Source organism: Plutella xylostella, chromosome 8 (genome assembly GCF_932276165.1).
Source record: "Plutella xylostella chromosome 8, ilPluXylo3.1, whole genome shotgun sequence".
Lineage (NCBI taxonomy): Eukaryota > Metazoa > Arthropoda > Insecta > Lepidoptera > Plutellidae > Plutella > Plutella xylostella.
Window position 1 is genome coordinate 9,186,525 of NC_063988.1, and position 21,155 is coordinate 9,207,679.

Genomic DNA, 21,155 nt, shown 5'->3' on the forward strand with positions numbered 1-21,155 from the left:
AAGCAATAATAATACATAATTCGTATAAAAGTGTAGAAAACGACTGAGAGGAAACACTAACCGACTCTCTAGCGAGAGCGAGAAGGAATATCTGGGTTTCAGAGGGCTTAGTGGGAGCGGTTATAACCGTTCGACCAGTAAAATGATCTAGAAATTGATTGGCGTGTTGCTAGTGCAGCGCATGTGCCGCTAGGTGGCGACTCTCTCGCGCCATACGAATTCGCTTGTAAGCCTATAGCAGTCCACTGCTGGACGTAGGTCTCTCCCAAAGCACACCAATGTTTCAATCTATTGTTTTGAAGGATTTTGAGCATTGAATCATAATCAGAATGTTTCCTTTTGCGCGTGTACACTTTAATTTATTTATAAAAAGGTGAATGAACCCCCAGGTGTGGCCATGACAGAGTCCGAAGCTAACTATAGTGCAATCCGCTTCTTCAGGCAAAATCTACACCTGTTTAAACGATCTGATATATTCAATATATTTAATGTATAAGTATTTACAATGGTGCAGATTAATTGACAAAATATTGGACCACGCTGTGCGTAGGCGCAACACTTCGTCAATTAAACGATTTCTTATTTAATTAATTTTAAACACATCCTTACTAATATTATAAATGCGAAAGTAACTGTGTCTGTCTGTCTGTCTGTCTGTCTGTCTGTCTGTCTGTCTGTTACTCTTTCACGGCAAAACTACTGAACGGATTTGAGTAAAATTTGGTATACATATGGTCTAGACCCTGGGAAAGAACATAGGCTACTTTTTATCCCGGAATTCCCACGGGAAAATCTTTTTAAGGCGAAGCGAAGCTCGCGGGCACAGCTAGTATTTTATATAATGCAGATATCTCCTTCTCGTCCAAGGAACACAAACTTAAGTCCATTCCACGAAGGTTATTCCATCTTTCACTAAAACTATATTTACTCAATTATTTGGTTTTAAACGAACAATTCAAATTTTTATTATTATTATAATAACTTGATACAATAAAGAATACCTATGTTTACTTGTAACAGAAATTTATATACACTAATTTTTTTGAAAAATTCACTACGGGTGTGACTTGCCGCTAGTCCTGCGATATTGAACGTTCAACGATTATAATAAAATTTAAAACATTATTATTTAAAAGAATTTCACTAGTAAACAGAAGTACTTGTTTGGTTTGCCGTTTGTGATGAAAGGGTCATTTTAAGAAGAAACAGTGACATCGTTGTTAATTTACGTCTGTTAACAAAAGACAGCCGATAGCTGCCATAATAAAAAAGTCAGAGAGTATCTAAACGAAAATCTTTGTACTGTCTTTCCGACCGTCGTCGTAAGAACCGAATTAATGAATAAAACAAAATATATTGGATCGAAACAGAGAAAAAAGTGCAAAAAGTGAAATTCACACAAGGGCATCCATTTCATCGGCATTGCCAACGCCGTGTCTCCATACAATTATGAACATCCGTTTGGTGCGATACGTACGATGCCAATAGCTGGAAGCTTATCTCAAGAGGTCACTGTTTTCAACTGCTCCCTTTCTGTGTGGTCGAGTAGGATAAATATAATAAAGGCATTTCATTAGATCCATTATAGAAAGATCTGTCAATGAGACCCACAAGATTACTTCCAAATTATAATTTGCTTTAAATATTTCGTCATATTGGTCTAACAGGATATTATTATAAGACTTTCGAGATTATCTTACCACAAAAACTAGACTTAGGTACACGGTAAACAGATGTTTAGTACTACTGAAACCCTTATGCCTCTGTCATAGTCTGTGTCAAACACGCTTTTTTGTGGTAATACAGAAGTCCAAGGCTCTTGTAAGTACCATAGTGCACTAGATCATAATATTGTCAAAACGCAAACATTGCTATAGAATCACTGGAGAATCAACCTTATAACAATTGTAATAAGTAAAAAATCCGAGTAAACCTGTCTGTTATGATTTGTACATCATTTGAGTAGGTAACAAATGCTACCATATTGTCACTAGTAAGTTTTGAAATTATGAGTTTTTATTATTTTCCAATAGGCCGTAAAGATGAAGAATTTACTAGTAAGACTATTTACGTATACGAAAACATTGTACTTATGCAATTGTTTTTAATATATCTCTGTTTAGTACCATGTGATACATGAGCTCTAGAAATTAATTCAGTTTTTTTTCTTTTATGATTGGTTTGACATAATTTGAATCGGCCGTAATAAAATAAGTTTTAAAATTCCGCTTGTCTATCATAGAGTACATTATAGATTATATTGTTCATGAAAAATAGGAGATCATACGAATAGTAATTATTGTGAAGGTAAACAATTGTGAAACAGATAATATTTTTCTAATATAAAAGATTTTAGTAACTTTGAGCACCACATCTCATCTCTGTTTTATAAATGTTAATTGTATTAAGTACATATTATTCACAACTATATTATTCACTATTACAGTTACAGATTTGTACATGTGAAAGGAAATGATTCGTTAGGAGACGACAACGAAAATCGATTATGCAAACATAAATACCGGTTTTATCCGATTTCTTACTTTGAAAAGAAAAACTAAGATGAGATGTCAAATGTACTAAAAAGTATTTATATTGGTGGGACTTCTAAATGACTCAAATAGTGCTTTTGCAAACACTCTACAAGAAAGCACTAACTTTTGACAGCCCTCCTACAGCAGCCGTAGGTAACGCCTTGACATTAAACGCGATAAAAAACATAATAATATTTCAAAATGGCGACCAATCTAAAGTAGTGATATATTTTCAAAGTTTATAACATAAAAACTAATATTTAGAACTGTCAAAATGTACCGCATCTGTCAAATACAGTGTAAAACACGCAAGACTTTATACCATTTGACACATCACTAACTTAAGCTCGTCGGCCATTTTGAAATACCTAGCTTCAAGAAACCACGTCATTCTTACAAACATGTTTAATCCGATGTACCTCAAACAAATCTTAAAACATAATTAACTATATTAAATCTATATGTATAATTTGATAGAAGCGTTGAACGGCCTAACGAGTGAGGAAATTATAATAAATTAACTGCGGAGGCGCGCGGCGTCCGCCTTTGTACAAGTTGGGTTCCACCTGGAAACAGAAAAGATAGATTAGTTTTAATATTCTGCGCAAATTAAATAGTTCGCGTTTACTTCTTGCATGTGATAAAACAAATGACAGAAGGCGTATTGATGATCATGGCTTCTGTTATCAATTCTTTAAAAATTTCATTGCAAAGCTCGGGGGGGTACGGACTCTGAACTCGCCGTCCTCCTAGGTCCTAGGGGACCGGGCACATAGGACATGTTACACCACACAGGGAGGGCGCTGCACTCACCTACACTACTAGGGGTGGTGTCACTTTCTAAATCGACGAACGAACGAAAAATTATAGTCTTTCAGCATGCTGTCCAGGTCGTGGGTGAAGCGACACCTGCATACCTGCACACCTGCACACTCGCACTGACCTGCACTACAGCGGGCGCGGCAGGTGCAGGTTGCGCGACAGCACGCTGCGCACGTCGTGAGTGAACCGCAGCGCGTCCAGCACCGGCAGCAGGTTCAGCAGCGACACGTCCAGCGGGTCCGAGAACCACGACTTGATCGGTATCGCGTTGTCTGCGGGCGAGAGGGGTAAGATGTAACAGCGGTCCAAACTTGTTGTTTTTAACAGCATGCTGCTTTCATCACGCACGTTTGATAGCACGCTATTTTCCCGCATCTCGCGTGCATATGCCACGCGTTACAATGAATACTTGTATGAACGCGTGCGGGACAATCCCGCATGCATGATAAAATCCGCATGCTGTTAAAAACAGCCTTATGACCGAACTGGAGGTCAGTTCGGTCATAAGGCTGTTTTCAACGGATCTTCCTTATTCAACCACTATCGAGTTTTCCGGTGTCATAACATAAATCAATAAAGAGGTGGCACACGGCCTCTTAAGCTAACAGAATGTCTGTATACATTTATCATCAGTACTGTCTGCGGTAAAATCTATTCAAGTGAACACCTAGTACAACGGTGGTAAGTCGGGTAAGCGCCAGCTTCTCACACCAGAGATGCTGGTTCGAATGCCGGAGTTCTTTGAATTTAAGATACCATCGTTTTTATGGTGAATGAAAACATCGTAAAGAAACCTGCACATCTAGAATTGTGTACCCTATGTGCATTGTACTCATTCGAAAACGGCGATACGACTCGCGACCTATCACGTGAGTATAAATGTACAACGAAAAGTTGCGCGTCACCTCTGACTACCCCTTCGGGGATTACAGTCGAGAGCATATGTATGTACCTGGTACAGGAATAGTGGTATAGTTGAACACTGACCTGGAAAATCCCGGTAGGCGCCGGGCGAGTTGTCCAGAATGAACACCCTGTTGAGGTCGTCGCAGATCGACGTCAGGTTCTTGGTGTACGAGCCGTGCTCCGCCGTGCAGTGTTGTCTGTGGGACAAACCATAGACAGGGTTAGTAAAAAGGCAAAAAAATATTGTGAAAACAGTTGTGAAAAACAAAAGTGGTGGTCAGATGCCGTATTTAAAAACTTGGCACCAAACATTCCAATGACAACAAGATTACGGGATCACACCACCCTTAGCAATGGCTTTATGCCCCTATGGTAAATACTCATTTGGTGGCATGGAAGTAGAAAAAAAGACGGAAGGAATCTCGCGAACTAAAAAGTGAAGCACCCAAAGTAAGTCAGTTTCATGTAACGACGAGACACACCCACACATTCACACAAAAAGTAAGTCAGTGCGCCGCCATTACGTCGCGAACCTTACCTTAGTAAACACATAAACGTTGTTTGAAAAGTGAGAAAAATATGCCGTCCTGCGTTGTTAAATCCTGCCACAATCACAGTGGTTTTAAGAAAAAATGTGAAGGGATCACTTTTCACAGATAAGTTATTCAATTAATACATTTCATGTGGTTTACGATTTGTTAACCCAAAATATTTTCTTAGAAAAAAATGTAGGTAAACAAACAAAATCATTTCCCAGTGTTACCAGTAATATTTTTTAAAATTTCCCCAAATTTGTGAGTTTAGTTTATGCGTGATTTATTTATAGCGTGAAATAAAGGAATCTTTTTTTCTACTTCCATGTTTGGTGGTTATGAATTATAGTAGCCATATAAAAGGCATGCAATTCAAAGAATACTATAACGAGCTGAAATAAAGAAGCAATATGAAAAAGTCGGAGGGACTCATGCTATCTTGCTCTATTCGTATATGTCTGTACTCCTTTCTACTCCCGCTAAAGTTAAGGCCGCCATTTTAATATTGCTGTATCTTTATGTACGCGTGTTGTACTACTAGTTAGTGGGTCTTGTATGCATCCACTTTTTAGAGTGAAATGTATTTAGGCTCCTTTTTAGTTGGGATAGCAGAAAAACCAGCGAATGGCGCTAGTATTCTCATATATCAATAACTAATACTGTGCCAAGCGCTAAATCACCTGTAAATATTAGTAAAATACCAGGAAAATTTTATATCTGCAGAGCATTTCCTTCCTAAATGTGTTCTAGTTTGAAAGTTGAGTAAATCAAATATTGCGTGCCACTGATGATAGCATTGCGTGTCTAGGTCAAGATTGCTCGTTGCCATGGTAACGTAGTACCTTCGTGATTAGGTAGGCACGTTATGGTATGAAATATTTATTGGCGATGGTTTCTTAGGTGGCGAAGTTGAGGTTCTTATGGTTATACAGGAAATTTTCTAGTCTAGTCTTAGGGCGCCTTCAAGTTAGTCGCTAAGTGTCGCGCGACTGCAGCGCTGCTGCAGCGCTGCAGCCGCGCTGCTGTCTATATTCCATATAAATTATTAACGCGCGACTGCAGCGCTGCTGCGGCGCTGCAGTCGCGCATCTTTTAAATTACAAAATTTATATGGATTTTGACAGCAGCGCGACTGCAGCGCTGCAGCAGCGCTGCAGTCGCGCGACACTTAGCGACTAATTTGAAGGCGCCCTTAAAGGTTTCGATTTAAAATAGACCTTGCAAACAAATACAAATATAATGATAATATTCAGTCGCATAAAAACATTACTCACGCAGCTTATAACAACAAGGATAATATAAACAATACGTTATTAACACTCAAGCTGTTTATAGCATGGCAGCAAGTAGCTAATTAGTATCAGTAGTTTAAAGCCGGGTGTAACGTAAACACGGGAGATTATCGGCCACTGACCCTGTTTCAACTGTGCATTGTTGAATTTTCACATGAAATGTAAACGCGAGGGCGACTAATAATAACGTAATCAAGAATAATAAACATATTTAGGTTATGAATATTGGCTATAAAAGATTTTATGGCAGTTTTAGGGTTTCACATTCTTTAGTAAACAGGGGTGGAAAAGTATATTACACAGCTTTGAACGAGCCTCACATTCAAGATATTGTTTATTTTCTGTTTGTTTGTTTCTTGCCTATTTAAGAAAGAGCGTTTCCAGAATAGCGTATATTTTTATTTATTTAATTATTTATTTTATTTTGGGAAAACTTACAGCACAATTTTATGATATAACATTGTTTTGGAGCATATTATGCAGACGTTTCAGCATAAAATACGCTTCAAAAAGCCGGACACGCATAAAGGTTACCGTCCACCTATCGGTATCGGACGTATTAGACCAAAGGGATTAAAATAAATGTATGGAGAAACGGCGCGGCGTCTGCCGATGAAGTGGACGCACTTGTGTGACGCACTTGTGTGAATTTCTATACAAAGAATACTGAATGCGATGCGTATGATGCCGATATATTTCGTAAACTAATAGGTGTTTCGGCGTGTTCGTTCAAACCGGTGGTGCTGTGTTAAGTCCTACAATGTACTTTCAAATACGCTAGTCTCAATAATACGTGCCACTATTTACCATACGTACGTATTACCCACGGCGGCACCGGATAACTCTACGGATCCAAGCCTCAAGCCTCATATCGTGTAAACGTGTCACAATACCTATAGAACTTCGGGTATTCAATAGGCCTCATATCACCATGTCACAATACCTGTAGAACCTCCGGCGCAGCACGCCGCGGCCGTCGTCCAGCTTGTCCGCCACCGCCGCGCCGTAGATCTCCATCGACGCCGTGAACACCACCAGCTCGTACCACTGGGACACCTGCGAGGGGTTATGGAGGTTATAGTTATGAGGAATACTGTCAGTTTCAAGGCGCCGACACACTAGCGGACGCGGCTTTTATGTCTTTGTCGTTCAGCTTTCAGACGTCCGAGAGCGATCTGGCACGAACTGTCCCAAAAGACCGTGCACACTATCAGTCGCGGCTGACTGCCGCGTCCGTAAGCCGCATCCGCTAATGTGTCAGCGCCTTCACAGTTGAGAACGTCAAGATAAGTAGAGTTTGAGTATGGAATGCAGCGCTGTGATTGGCTGAACTATCACTGATAAGGTGTTAAGTAAGTTCATGCTTAGGTAGATTTACTCAAATGTGAAACTAAGCCATAGGGTCCATTCTTCGTTGACTAGTTAGGTTACAGTGCTTATAGCTCTTAGCATTAAGTCCACCTGATTGTACATCTACTTTTGTAATATGTGCAATAAAAGTATAAATAAATAAATATGTATAGTTATGAGGCATAGAGTTAATAATTTGTTGAATCATAACCATTCAACAAATTATTAACTCTATGCCTCATAACTATACATAGTATGCTATACTATCCAGTTTAGTCTAAACTGTTTAGGTAAGTACTGAGGCAACTGCATGGGATTAGGTACAGTGATTATAGTTAGATTGAATAGGGTAGATTCTTTATCGACTGGTCAGGTTTAGTCAGCAAATTGGAATCCAAGTGTAAGTTACACAAAATTCAACATCAATTATGATTATATTCTTTAGAGGGCTTCATATCCACATAGGTATGTACGTGTTTTAAGTTTTAGGAGAAACATTTTACGAGACAGTATATTGCACAGTCAAATCATCATCATCATCATCATCACGTTCCCACTGCTGGGGCAGGGTATCCTTCCAATGAAGGGAAGGTTAGGTTAGGTTAGGTCAGTCAAATAACTCATGGGAAACACTGACTATAAGGTAAGCTTGTTATCGATACAATTTCCAATACAATAATTGACTACTCTATTTAGATAAGTCCCAATTAGAATCCAATATAGCTGGGTTCACATAGTAAATTGAATAAATTCATCTGTAAGTAGACACTGAAATTGGCACCAAACTACAATGCTCCAAATGGTGCATGATAGTGAATTTCAGTCTTAAAAATAGACAGCAACAATATGTATATATACCTACCTATTGTGAGTATTTGTAGACACATGGCTAGCACATGTGGGTAAGTATGGTACAGACCCTATAGAAGGAGTATTTATGATCTTATACATAAACACTCCTTGTTTCAGTCGCCATAGCAGGAATTGTACATTCCAAATGTTTAAATGATGTTGTAGATATTTATAATCTCTTAACGAATTTATGCTGAGTTGCAGAAAGGAACTTTAAGCTTATGTCGACCTTAAATAATATTGCTGCCTTGCTTTGACAGTATAAAGACAGAAAGAGACATACATAGATTCCATGTTGACATTTATTAGCTAAAAGTTCCTTTTTGCAACTCCGCAAGAGCCACTGTACCACTGCCTATAAATATGTATAAACTACTGTAACTAAAGAAACTATAAATCGCAATGCAAACCTGCCTGGCTCAAATTATTAAATTCAACTTACTATATCCAAAAAGTAGTCCACATGTGGCCGTTTATGCACAAAGAATCTCACTGGATGTTTGTCTATGGTCACTTTGAGCACAAAGTCCGGCGGCGTGCCCGGTTTCACCGTCGGCCGCAACATCGCATCATGGTGCGAGTGTATTAACGTCTCATCTAGGTCTAACACTAACATTTTTCTTTTGACCAGACCTGGAACAGAATTGAGTAGGTATTAATGACAAATTAGTAGGAACAAAAAATTTTTCATACACAACAGTTGGTTATAGAGGGTGATTTATGAATAGTGATGGTGGTGAAGTAAGTATAAAGTAGTCCTCAGTTGTTTAGAGCCCAAAGGATTGTTATATAGTGTATGGCACTAACATTCTTAACCTTTAAGTATGGACGTGGAGTCTCACAGGCTACCTGATGTTTACGTTTTCATAGTTTTGCCTATTTCCCCCCGCTCCCCACGATTGAGCGGCTCAGTAGCTTTTGTTTTAGCTGCCAAATTACCAATGAGGGAGGAGGTTGAGTCGTCCGGTGAATATCACGTGACTAATGACCATCAAAAAATTGACTGGAGCCTGTCAGGCTACACGTCCATTGTTGTCATACAATATATTTTGTATGGGCGATTATGTTTTTTTTAGATTTTTTTTTCAAAATGTGAAAAATAAGTAATGCTGGTACTTCTTAAGGTAAAGGTAATTTCTAAAAAAACTAGCACGTGTGCATGTAGTGCCTCATGTGCAAAGACGTGATATAAATACACGATGGCCAAGAGAACTGAGGTTGACTAATGAATCGAGTTTTAGGTGATGATAATTATGGTCACAGAAGGTGTCCAGGATCAAGAAACCAGTCAAGGGTCTACAAGAGCATGTAGAATCTGTCCCGCGAAAAAAACATAGGATGAATAACTATGTTTGTGTTGCCTGTGTGTCTCCAAGTGTCCTAGACCTCTGTGCATTGACTGCCAATAAATTGGCGCTATTAGACTGTGGTCAATATTTTAAATAATAGTTACCTGAAGCAGGTGTTTTGTGTTTTCGGTTACTTATGTATTATATTTTAAGAAAATAAGACTAATTTTGTTATAGTAATAAGTTTGACTGTCTTTAATACCAGAAAATGTAGCCTCAGTAAATTAGGACTTAAAAGTGTCATAAGTTTGAATTTTTCACATTTCTATATTTTTTTAAATAATATTTGATTACATAAGCACGTTATTTTATTGCTAAATCCTTTAAATTCAATATCCAATCCGTTTTAAAGTAATCTTATATCAAATTCTCCAAAAAAAAGTGTATGCATATAGGAGCCTGTGAGGCTCCACGTCCGCACTGGTGTTAAGAAAAAATGACGTCCATACTTAAAGGTTAATATTAATGTGTATCCCGACATTGGGAGTACCTACATGTAAGGTATTATAGAAGTTTATTTATTATAGAACCTTGTCTTGAAGTTCAGCCCCTTGAGTTAAGGGTGAAAAACAATTAAATAATTTGGGTAGCCACAACAGATTAAGGGTTACATTATACTCATGAGGTTTTGGAGTTTACAGCTGGCATCAGGTAGAGAAAAGAAATCGGAACTAAAACAATGGTGAGAACTGCTTTAGCATTTAATTGTTGAGTGTATGCTTTATTTAGTTGGTATTGGTAAGATAAAATAATATTGTGGCCAGACTATGAAATGTTAAGAACAATCTTTTCTTCATTAACATCCTGGTGACTCATTGCTAAACCAGGCCTTTTAACTGTCTCTGATTTTTCAGGATGTGAGGGTTAACTGCTATTTTTTATAAACATCATGTGTAAAAGTACATTGTTCTAGAGATGTTAAATTTGTTTTGGCATAGCAGTGAAAGTATCATCTCATTGCAATCTAATTAATTTATTTCCTGGATTTATTGAGTAAAGTGAATATAAGGATATCTCGAGGAGAAATTCAGGTAAAATTACAGATAATTATAAGGAAATCCTTGTTCATAATATTGCAGGAAATTACTTGTGTACATATTATATTACAGGATATATGGTGCTTAACGATACGCTTGTCTGAATAATAATAATAACGAGATAAAGGAAGATAAAATACTCACTCAGCCTGTGTCTAGAGACTGGCGAAAGCGGATAGATCTCATACTTGACAGACTGATACTGTGCCAACTGAAAATAAAAACAACACATTAACATACATTCACCTTCTGGAATACAACTTATCATGCAATATTATAAAGTGTTTCATTCATATTTACCGCCCGATATTGCTTCTTAAACATATAACAAAAACAACTCCATACTTTGGAAGCGAGGAGCATGAACGCGCGAAGGCCCATTTGCAATTGTTTCAGCATTTGAATTGTTTATAAACCGATCACCCCTAAACAGACACGCTTAGTATTTAACGACACCAGATAAAACGAGATCATTGACGGCGTAATTCAAAACAAATTCATTAAAATCAGATGCCGAAAAACATCTAACCCGCCATGACATAATCGACCCAATTGACCATAAACAAAAATATTTTTTTCCCTTTCGTCTGTGGTCTAGTGAAGTGCCACTGCCAACTCATCACGATAGTTTGCCAACTATCTCAGAATAATGATATTGCTAATGTTTCAATGAATCAGTTCAATGACTCGATGAATCAATAATTTTTGCCGGTTTTTGACAACACTAGTTCTTGGCTATTGACGTTTCATATTTGGGGGCGGATTTCGTTCCAATTTTTACCGTGTTTTCTGATAAAATGAGAGTGTTTAGCTTAGTTTGCCGTTAGTAAATAGCATAAAATCCTATTAGGACCCCATGGTTATAAGTGGTGTGTAACAGGTTCGTGTAGTTTTTCCAATTGGTGTCTTTTGTATGATACAGTTTTTCGGATTACATGGGTCATATCCTGTCCAATACCTCCTTATCTGCCACAACCCCCCAAAACCACCCATCTCTCCACCTCCTTCAAACCTCCCACCACACAAAACCTACCATAAAACACGAAAAAAGAGGGTACAAACACAACAACTTACATCCATCCATCTTCCCACCAGGCCTAAAGATGATCGGGGGTCTATTCGTGTACAACCACAAGGGTGAGGTGCTGATCTCGCGCGTGTACCGCGATGACATCGGGCGCAACGCCGTGGACGCGTTCCGCGTGAACGTGATCCATGCGCGGCAGCAGGTCCGCTCGCCCGTCACCAACATCGCTAGGACCTCCTTCTTTCATATTAAGGTATGTTATGTATTGTTGTTATGTTTTTCATATGTATGTTGTGTTGTGCCTATTAAAGGTAGGTTCCCACAGCCTTTGATATAACAGGCCAGGCCAGATCACATCACACCTGCAGATATCTGCACCCTTTGTGACATCAGGCCACTGCACATCTAATGCAATGGTGCCCATGGCCTGTCAGTCTGACCTGTTAGAAATCAGGCTGTGGGAAGCCAGCTTAAGGAGTACAGTCTGCAGGGAATCTTATTTATGAGGGTACAAGAGTAGCCATTACGATGAATAATGTGATCTAGTGCTTCTACTTCTTGATTTCTGGATGTCAGATTACATTTCTAGATAGCATCATCAACTAGCTTCTAAGGAATCAAAGATTGTTAGAACTCATAATAGTGGCCATCTGATGTCTGATTCACCCAATTTAATTGAGGAGTAATGCCGATATAAGTGAATGAACCAATAGTGTTCTAGTGTACACTATGTTTATAATAGAGAGGAATGTTTATTCACTGTAAATTTTATTGTATTCAAACTTCTTCATCACATTATACAAAGGACAAACTATAAACAATTGAAAAATATTTATAATACTTCTATATTTCTTGCATTTCTTATCAAAATCTTCCCAACCCCAGCGCGCCAACATCTGGATAGCGGCTGTCACGAAGCAGAATGTCAACGCTGCCATGGTGTTTGAGTTCCTGCTCAAGATCATTGATGTGATGCAGTCGTACTTCGGCAAGATCTCGGAGGAGAACATCAAGAACAACTTTGTTCTCATCTATGAGTTGCTGGATGGTGAGCTAACTTTGTACATTCTTGTAATAGATAAAGATAAAAGAACATTTGAAACACAGACAGCAACAACCAAAAAAATACAGAAAATAAAACAAAACAACAACAAAAAATACAGACAATAATACATGATAAAATGAACCATAATTATGCTCAGTTTGTGCTAGCATAATTATGAGACAAGAAATCCAAGAAGAATCTAAGAATCTAGAACATAACTAAACGTGACCTAAGAGAAGAGTTGAGAGTTTGTTTATTTATAAATAAAAGTATTGGAAACAAAATACTGACTATGTTTATGTTTTCAATTCATTAAAACTCACAAGTAAACCACATTGTATCTGTATTGCAGAGATCCTGGACTTCGGCTACCCGCAGAACTCTGACACGGGGGTGCTGAAGACCTTCATCACGCAGCAGGGCATCAAGTCCGCCTCCAAGGAGGAGCAGGCACAGATCACCTCTCAGGTACCTTTTCCTTCATAGACTAATTTGCTATGGATGCTATAGCTGGAATAAATTTTAATAATAAAAATAGCCGACGTGCGTGTATGAAGAGACTAATGAATGTGGAGGAAGCGAAAGAAGTATGTCAGGATCGTGGCACGTGGAGATCCATAGTGTCTGCCTACCCCTCTGGGAGACAGGCGTGAGTATATGTATGTATGTATAATAAAAATAATAGATATAATATCTGGAATATAATTGCACGAGAAATTGACTACCTCTCATTTTCATTCAAGCTTAGTTCGTCTTGTTAATTTTTATGTGCATAAGTGCCTGGATACTTGGAACCGGGATAAGTGGAAACCTCAACCGCAACCTCTGACATGAGGACCTCTGTAAATGGGGTTCCGCTCATCTCGCATAATCTTTATTGACCAAAACTCATTTCGCATAACTCGTATGGTCAAAACTTTTTTGGCCGAACCATCACTTTGCCAAGACTTATGTGGCATAAGGCTCGTTTCGTCTAAAACTCTTTAGGCACAATCTTTAAACACCTAAGTTTCGTTTGCTCAAATTTATGTTCGTCTATACCTATGTATAATCTTGTTTCTCCTAAAGTTATCTTGATAAATAATATATTAAGTATGTAGTAAATGTACAAATTGTGGTTTTTTTCTCCTACATCCCGAAAATCACGATATTGTATGATCAAAAAATCGAAAGTTAACGACCAATATAATTATTACAAACCCCATGGGATCGAAACCTAAAAATAGGTGCGACGACGAGCAAAGCGAGGAGGAGCGTGTTAGGTGCACATGTTCATCAAAACCAAAGCGGAGCGTAGCGAAGCGGAGCGGAGCGTTTTCCAAACAGCGAAAACAATACAAGGCACCAGTTTGCGCTATGTAGGGAGACGCTCCGTCAAAGTTAAAGCCAAACGAATATTATTACTTTGTATAAACCTATGCCATAGCATTATTAGGCTATTCAAGATTTGGCCATACCATTATTAGGCTAAACAATGTTATGCGAAATAACTTTTTACTAAACGAGATTTATGCCATACGATTTTCGGCGTAACGAGACTTTGACCAAACGTTACTATGCAATACGAGATTAGGCAAATAAATCTTATACCAAAAAAGGTAGAACCCTGTAAATGAGACCTATATTTATTAAAGCCTTGGATATCAGAGTAAGCAATCTCTACAAGTGGAACGAATTTGTTAGTCTCTTGTAGTATTCCATATCTCCTGTATTTAAAGCCTTTGGCAAACAGATAGTATTACTAGCACGCGTCAGAGCGCTAACTTGACGCCTTGACGCATGTAACGCGTCTAGTTTGTAAACGCTAACAATACTCATAACTGTGCCCCGTGTGCCGCAGGTGACGGGTCAGATCGGCTGGCGGCGCGAGGGCATCAAGTACCGGCGCAACGAGCTGTTCCTGGACGTGCTGGAGTACGTCAACCTGCTCATGTCGCCGCAAGGTATAGATAGATAAATAATAATCTTTATTCGGGAAAGAAGATTATAACAATTATTACCTACATTATTAATCTGTGCATCTGTGCCTGAACTGACTGGTAGATCATCATTATCACAGGATTCTCCCAAGGCGCGCCACAACACACTATCCTCACTCCCACACTTCATCATCTAGAATTCCTCCTCCTTCCTCATCATCGGCTACAAGTCTGAAGTCTTCTAGCGGGCCAGAGGGCCTCCCACGTTACGTTGCTATATATGGCGGAGGCAAAATGATCAATTTACGACGGTAAAAGTATTTAAGATTTATGTAAAAGATTATGTGCGGCGGGCGGTAGAAGTAGGATGGGAGTATATACCATGCACAGAGATAGCATGACAGCAAAAGCCCATCCGTCAATATTATTTCTTTATCCTTATTCCCTATTAAAACCATTCTCAAACCATATTTTCCACCTCCAGGTCAAGTGCTCTCGGCCCACGTGGCGGGCAAGGTGGTGATGAAGTCGTACCTCTCCGGGATGCCGGAGTGCAAGTTCGGGATCAACGACAAAATCGTCATGGAGGCCAAGGGGAAGGGCAGCGGTGAGTGCGGGGGGAAGAAGTTGTGGACCAATGAGGTGGTGGGAAAAATAAGTTGTTGTCCAATGAGGCTGTGGGTAAAAGAGTTTATGGACCAATGAGGTTGTGGGAAAAAGAAGTTGTTGTTCATTGAGGTTAGGGAAAAAAAGGTTGTTGAACAAAGAGGTTATTGACAAGCAGAAGTTGCGTACCAAAGAGGTTGGGGAAAGGAGGTCGTTATTCAATAAGATTAATAAACAATAAGTTTGTCGTTCAATGAGGTTGGACAACAAAGTGTTTGTGTTCGATTTATAATAATGCAAAGAGTTTGGGCTACAAAGAGGTTGTGCATTAAATAAGTAGTAAGCCGAGGAGTTTGTGCACAAAAGAGTATGAATAAAAGACAGCGTGGACATGGTGTTGGCCAAATTTAATCGTAAAAGGGGTCAAGAACTATGGAAAAATAAAGAAGGTGTTATTTTCTGAGATTTTTACTATCCTGTAACTATATCTGTTATATTTCATTTGCATCATTTGCATGTATTCTTTATGCTTATTTAAAAAATGTTCTATTTCTCATAATTATTCTAAACTGTTACTTGATGATCACAATTTGTCTTTTGTTTATTTAGATTTTGCTTCAATGGATTTGAGGTCTGGTTAGTATTGAATTCACATACGATGTAGTTTCGTGATAATAATACTTAATATTTATTGTTTTGTTTGATGAGTTTAATAAACAACTAGTCTAACAAAACATTTATCATAATCACGGAGTGTAGAAAAAAATAACCAGTGTTTTTGATAACCAAATAACACGATGAAATATTTGTACCTATTTGTAACAATCACCTTAGGTTACAAACAGTATAAGCACATATTGACCCAACTATTGATCTTAAGAGCCAACCAATCACATGAGGGCTTTAGAACCAAAGTACCGGACTTGCTATATGGGGTCGTTTCATATAGCATACCAGAATATTTACTTTAATTACGATGTTCCTAATAAACAAATTTTTCAAGCCTAGACCGACAGGCTTTATATCAATAAAAACAGTTATATACGAAACGACCCTTAGAAATTAGCTTTGCGTTAATTCCCCCATTTGTCACCAAAAACTAACTCTAAACCTCACATTCCCAGGCGGCGGCATATCTGGCAACCAGGACAACGACCCGGCCAGATCTGGCAAGCCGGTGGTGGTCATCGACGACTGCCAGTTCCATCAGTGCGTGAAGCTGAGCAAGTTCGAGACGGAGCATTCCATCTCTTTCATACCTCCTGATGGAGAGTTCGAGCTTATGCGGTGAGTGAGAGGGATGGGTATAGATTTGCCGCTTCTAAGATATCTAGAAATGTGCAAGCTGCACAATTTTAGACAGAAATAGTATGTGGTTTAGAAACACCAAAGTTCTTAATTAAATACTCTGGCCCCGCGGTACGGGTACCCCATAAACTTAAGTTTAATGCTCGTTCCACCAATCACAGCGACATGACGTTTATCTACGTTGTTAACAGACCCGTGCAGCGAGGACTGATCTAGATAGTGTTAGAGGAATATACAGGATGTTGCAAAAAGGGTATACTAAGCCGAAACCTACATGTGCAGCATGGTATATCTAAGCCTGAAACTGAAATCAGAATTTGAAAATTCGCGAAAAAAAACATCATTTTCTATAGAAACTTTGTTGGTCACATGACTTTTTACTATGGAAAATTAAAATTTTTTTTCGCGAATTTCCTAATTCTGATTTCAGTTTCGGGCTTAGATATACTATGCTGCACATGTAGGTTTCGGCTTAGTATACCAATTTTGCAAGACCCTGTATTAAATGAGAACTTAAAATTAAGGCCTTATTTATTTCACTTTATATACACCTAACATTGACTAGATTCATCAATATATATTATATGTTTTAATATTCAGGTACCGAACAACCAAAGACATCTCTCTACCGTTCCGAGTGATCCCATTGGTTCGCGAGGTCGGACGCACTAAGATGGAGGTCAAGGTGGTGTTGAAGAGCAATTTCAAACCTTCCCTCCTTGGACAGAAGATCGAAGTTAAGATACCCACGCCGCTGAACACTAGCGGCGTGCAGCTGATATGTTTGAAGGGAAAAGCCAAGTACAAGGCGTCGGAAAATGCTATTGTTTGGAAGTAAGTGCTTATTTGTGGTCCCATTCATTTCTTTAAAACTTATCGCTATTCTATAAAATTGGTTCTTTGTTACTATTTTTGCAGCTAACTAACTGCACATAGAGCTTCCAGAATACACATATAGACCATATAGGGGCCCAGGATGTATTTGTGCACGACAAGATGTGACAAAAAAAATACGTGGCACATGCTCAAATTTTCGAGGATAATTTTTTATAGTCTTGCGCCCTGTGGGACGCATGCTGATAGCAGACTGTACATATTTAAACTAAATACCAACTAAGATCTATCCCACACTTCCCCAGAATCAAGCGCATGGCAGGCATGAAAGAGACCCAGCTGTCGGCCGAGATCGAGCTGCTCGAGACAGACAACAAGAAGAAGTGGACGCGCCCGCCCATCTCCATGAGCTTTGAGGTGCCGTTCGCCCCGAGTGGGTTCAAGGTATGTACATATGATATGAATATCATGTCGGGGTCACCACTTTGTGAGAAGTGTTAGAAAGTTCAAGGTATGTTCACGTATCTCTATGGGCTTTGAGATGTCGTTCGAGCCGAGTTGTATGTACCTATATCATGTCGGTATTAGAGGGTATATGTGGTGACACTGAAATTAAAGAAAGAAGTAGACCAGCCCACCCATCTCCTTGAGCTTTGATATGCCGTTTGCACCGAGCAGGTTTAAGGTATTTGTATCATGTCGGGGTTACCACTCTTTGTTAGGAAGCATGTACATGCACCTTGAAATGAAAGAAGCGTATTCTGTTGCAAAAGGTGTAGCAAGCTGCAAAGGGTAACCCGTTTAGGTAAACATTCTATGGATTTTTTGGTTTTAACCAGGCATGAAAACTTTATACTTTACACAATTGCAGAAGTAATTTCGTCGCTATACTGCATAAAGCCAAAATCATGGCAAATATAATGAACTTCCATAAGTCTTCGAACATAGAATTACGAGCGGCAAGCTGATCAACAGCTTCAAATGCCACCTTTGCCAGGGAGTGCTGTACAGCTGCTGTATCTCCAAGTCTAACCGTCCTTGCATACCCTGTAGTCCCGCTGTCCCCGTAATTCTTGTCCCCGTTAAGCGGGGACAACGGTACTTTCAGAAAATAAATAAAATCAGGCCCGTTGTCCCCGTTGGACGTGAGCTCCTCAACGGGGACAGCGGCACTTAATAAAAAAATAAAAAATCTGACCCGTTGTCCCCGTTCTCAAAATAAACTTAAAAAAAACACAAGTATATTTTTTATTTCATGAATTTTATATAATATCTTCACATCAAATCGCTTTTTTTAGCTTAGATCAATTCATAACTAACCTGGATAATCATTTGGCAAATTTGATGAACGTGTAAATTTTAAAGGATGCGCTAACGGCACGACGAAATACTGCCGCGAAACAAAAGCACAGATAAAAAAAACACACACACTCACGCCTTGTACTAATGTACTCCCTTGCGGGGTAGGCAGAGGTGCATTGCTGCACCCACTTTTCGCCAGAGTGTTATGTTAGTCCCAATGTAATAGGGGGCGGGCCTATTGCCATTTTACGGGCACATCCAAGACTCGAGAACAAATATCTGTGTTTAAACAAATATCTGCCCCAGCCGGGAATCGAACCCGGGACCTTCGGCTCAGTAGTCAGGGTACTCACTGGTCACTAACCACTACGCCATTCGGTCGTCTAAGATAAGTTTCATTTTATTTTGTCCTTTTCGCGCTAATAGAATTCGGAAGGGACAACGACACGTAAAATTTTGACGGCCCGTTGTCCCCGTTCACTATTGCCCGCAAAGGGGACAACGGAACGAAAATATAATGACGTCCCGTTGTCCCCGTAACGGGGACACAGTTACGGGGACAACGGGACTACAGGACTCCTCTTCTATCCTTTCGTTTGTTATGCACAGTGAACGTTATACTTAATAAATTTATATAATATGGGTGTATACCTTATCATTTTTATACCATTCGTTTTTATACCTCGTATTACTTTCCCCCGCAGGTCCGCTACTTGAAGGTGTTCGAGCCCAAGCTGAACTACTCGGACCACGACGTGATCAAATGGGTGCGCTACATCGGCCGCTCCGGACTGTACGAGACCAGATGCTAAGCGGAATGGACGAAGTTGCATGGTAAATATTGCATTTATGCCGTTTTCTATACTGGATTATGGAAGCTTCAATGTGTGCACTTATGTATACTGTAGACAAGAGGCACTGGATCGGGAACGGTGGGCAGTTCATAAGGAGGCCTTTGAGTTCCAGAAGTTTGCAAAAACTACGAAAAGACAGACGTAGTAGGGCATGCCAAATTAACCCTTTTGAATGGCGAAATTAAATAGTTAGCCGGTAGTGGTTGCATGAAGAAGCCGGAGACGGCGTAAGAGCTTATTATGTCTGGAAGAAGAAGATTGTAAGCTGGGTGTTAATTTGTCGAATAGGTTAAACTTAAAATCCCACTCCTGTCTAAGCAAAGTTTGTAAAAATTAAAAACTTTTCTTTCCAGGATCAATCAAAAAGTAAAGGATTACACCGTGGATATGGAACATTGGTAATAGGCGTACTTCATATACCTAATTTAATATAATTAATATTATAAATTCTCGACAGTGAATGAGATTCAGTCTATCAATAGATTTTATTTTTTTATTATTTCGTTTTTAATTGTACATTTTAAGCTAATATGAAATGTATACATTGCAGCTGGTCAATATTTCATTCATAAAACTTTTTTTTAACGAAATGAGTATCTCTTACTTGTTTGAAACGGTTCAACAGTCTTTGGACCCATGAACTGTTAGTCAATCAACAGCATTTTTCAATAAACTCTGCTGCAATCACCTTCTCCCACAACTTAATGCTCTATTCACGGGTAAATTGACTGTTGAACTGTTAAATGGCCATTACATGAACGGCATAAGTATTTTATTTAACAAGTCAAAAGTTTTAACCAAGATCCTAGGGGTTGCAAGTTGCAAGCTTTTACTCATATTCAATTTTATCATTACTTATTCATGATTGGTTAGCTCATGGGCGGGACAGCTCCTATTGTTTGTTGGTCATTTGGCATAAAATTAGCCCCCCTCGCTTCGAAAACCTATTTATTTATAAATATTTCAATTTATTTTAATATAAAATAATTAACAATGCCACTTCGAATCTCATCCGGTATGAAATATGTGGCTTCAGCTATGTGAAAATGATTAATAATGCGAGCACAATATAATAAACAAACGAAAAATATAATATAATAAATTTTAGAAAATATAATATAATGAATAATATTTATGTAAAATTATATATGAAATAATAATCATCAGTTAAAATATTATATTATACCACACGTTTATGTCTCTAACATTCATTTTATTTTGTATAGTACTAAACTTCCCAGATGTTTGTATATTTGTTTTAATTCTTATTTTTATATGATATGTTCCTGTTTAATTTTACCATTCCTTATTGCTTCAATTAGTGGTTGGTTTAATGTGAAGTTGGAAATTAATAATGAACATTGAATATAATGATATTTATGATACAATATAATATAATTAATTGTAGTTTGATATAGTGCAAGCGATTCGAGAGAAAATATCTGCCAAAATTAATAGAGAAACTGTAATTAATATTTATTTATCATTCCTTACAATTGAATCATGTTTTCGAGTCTAAATGTAACTCTACTCTAACCATTATTGTAATAAGGTTCTTTTTGAGTGGTAACTTTTGTGGATAAAA

At 38.5% G+C, this 21,155-nt stretch overlaps 2 protein-coding genes across 3 annotated transcripts; one reads left to right on the forward strand and one right to left on the reverse strand.

Moving 5' to 3' along the window:
- Positions 1-1,513: 1,513 nt before the first annotated feature.
- On the reverse strand, positions 1,514-11,242 carry LOC105392746 (CTD nuclear envelope phosphatase 1 homolog). The gene is made up of 7 exons (XM_048622377.1): positions 10,976-11,242; positions 10,820-10,886; positions 8,732-8,922; positions 7,031-7,143; positions 4,344-4,459; positions 3,478-3,628; positions 1,514-3,100 (listed from the first exon to the last, which is right to left on the reverse strand). The coding sequence occupies exons 1-6, from the start codon at positions 11,072-11,074 to the stop codon at positions 3,483-3,485; spliced, it is 732 nt and encodes a 243-aa protein (XP_048478334.1). The 5' UTR covers positions 11,075-11,242; the 3' UTR covers positions 1,514-3,100; positions 3,478-3,482.
- Positions 11,243-11,390: 148 nt separating this feature from the next.
- On the forward strand, positions 11,391-20,127 carry LOC105392745 (AP-2 complex subunit mu). Of its 2 annotated transcripts, XM_038114691.2 has the most exons (12): positions 11,391-11,555; positions 11,771-11,955; positions 12,588-12,750; positions 13,100-13,215; positions 14,588-14,690; positions 15,151-15,273; positions 15,882-15,908; positions 16,397-16,559; positions 17,181-17,414; positions 17,720-17,858; positions 19,421-19,550; positions 19,924-20,127. In XM_038114691.2, the coding sequence occupies exons 2-11, from the start codon at positions 11,779-11,781 to the stop codon at positions 19,526-19,528; spliced, it is 1,353 nt and encodes a 450-aa protein (XP_037970619.1). In that variant the 5' UTR covers positions 11,391-11,555; positions 11,771-11,778; the 3' UTR covers positions 19,529-19,550; positions 19,924-20,127. The 2 variants fall into 2 exon arrangements, with proteins under 2 accessions (XP_037970619.1, XP_037970620.1); XM_038114692.2 differs by lacking the exon at positions 15,882-15,908 and having other exon boundaries at positions 11,393-11,555.
- Positions 20,128-21,155: the final 1,028 nt, after the last annotated feature.

Excerpts from the sequence above, each read along its gene's own strand:
- LOC105392746 (XM_048622377.1), bottom strand. The coding sequence starts at position 11,074 with ATGCTGAAACAATTGCAAATGGGCCTTCGCGCGTTCATGCTCCTCGCT. Across the intron at positions 4,460-7,030 it reads CTGCGCCGGAGGTTCTACAG|ACAACACTGCACGGCGGAGC; the intron begins GTATTGTGACAT and ends TTTGTCCCACAG. Across the intron at positions 3,629-4,343 it reads CGCCTACCGGGATTTTCCAG|ACAACGCGATACCGATCAAG; the intron begins GTCAGTGTTCAA and ends TCTCGCCCGCAG.
- LOC105392745 (XM_038114691.2), top strand. The coding sequence starts at position 11,779 with ATGATCGGGGGTCTATTCGTGTACAACCACAAGGGTGAGGTGCTGATC. Across the intron at positions 15,274-15,881 it reads GGCCAAGGGGAAGGGCAGCG|ATTTTGCTTCAATGGATTTG; the intron begins GTGAGTGCGGGG and ends TTGTTTATTTAG. Across the intron at positions 17,415-17,719 it reads GAAAATGCTATTGTTTGGAA|AATCAAGCGCATGGCAGGCA; the intron begins GTAAGTGCTTAT and ends ACACTTCCCCAG.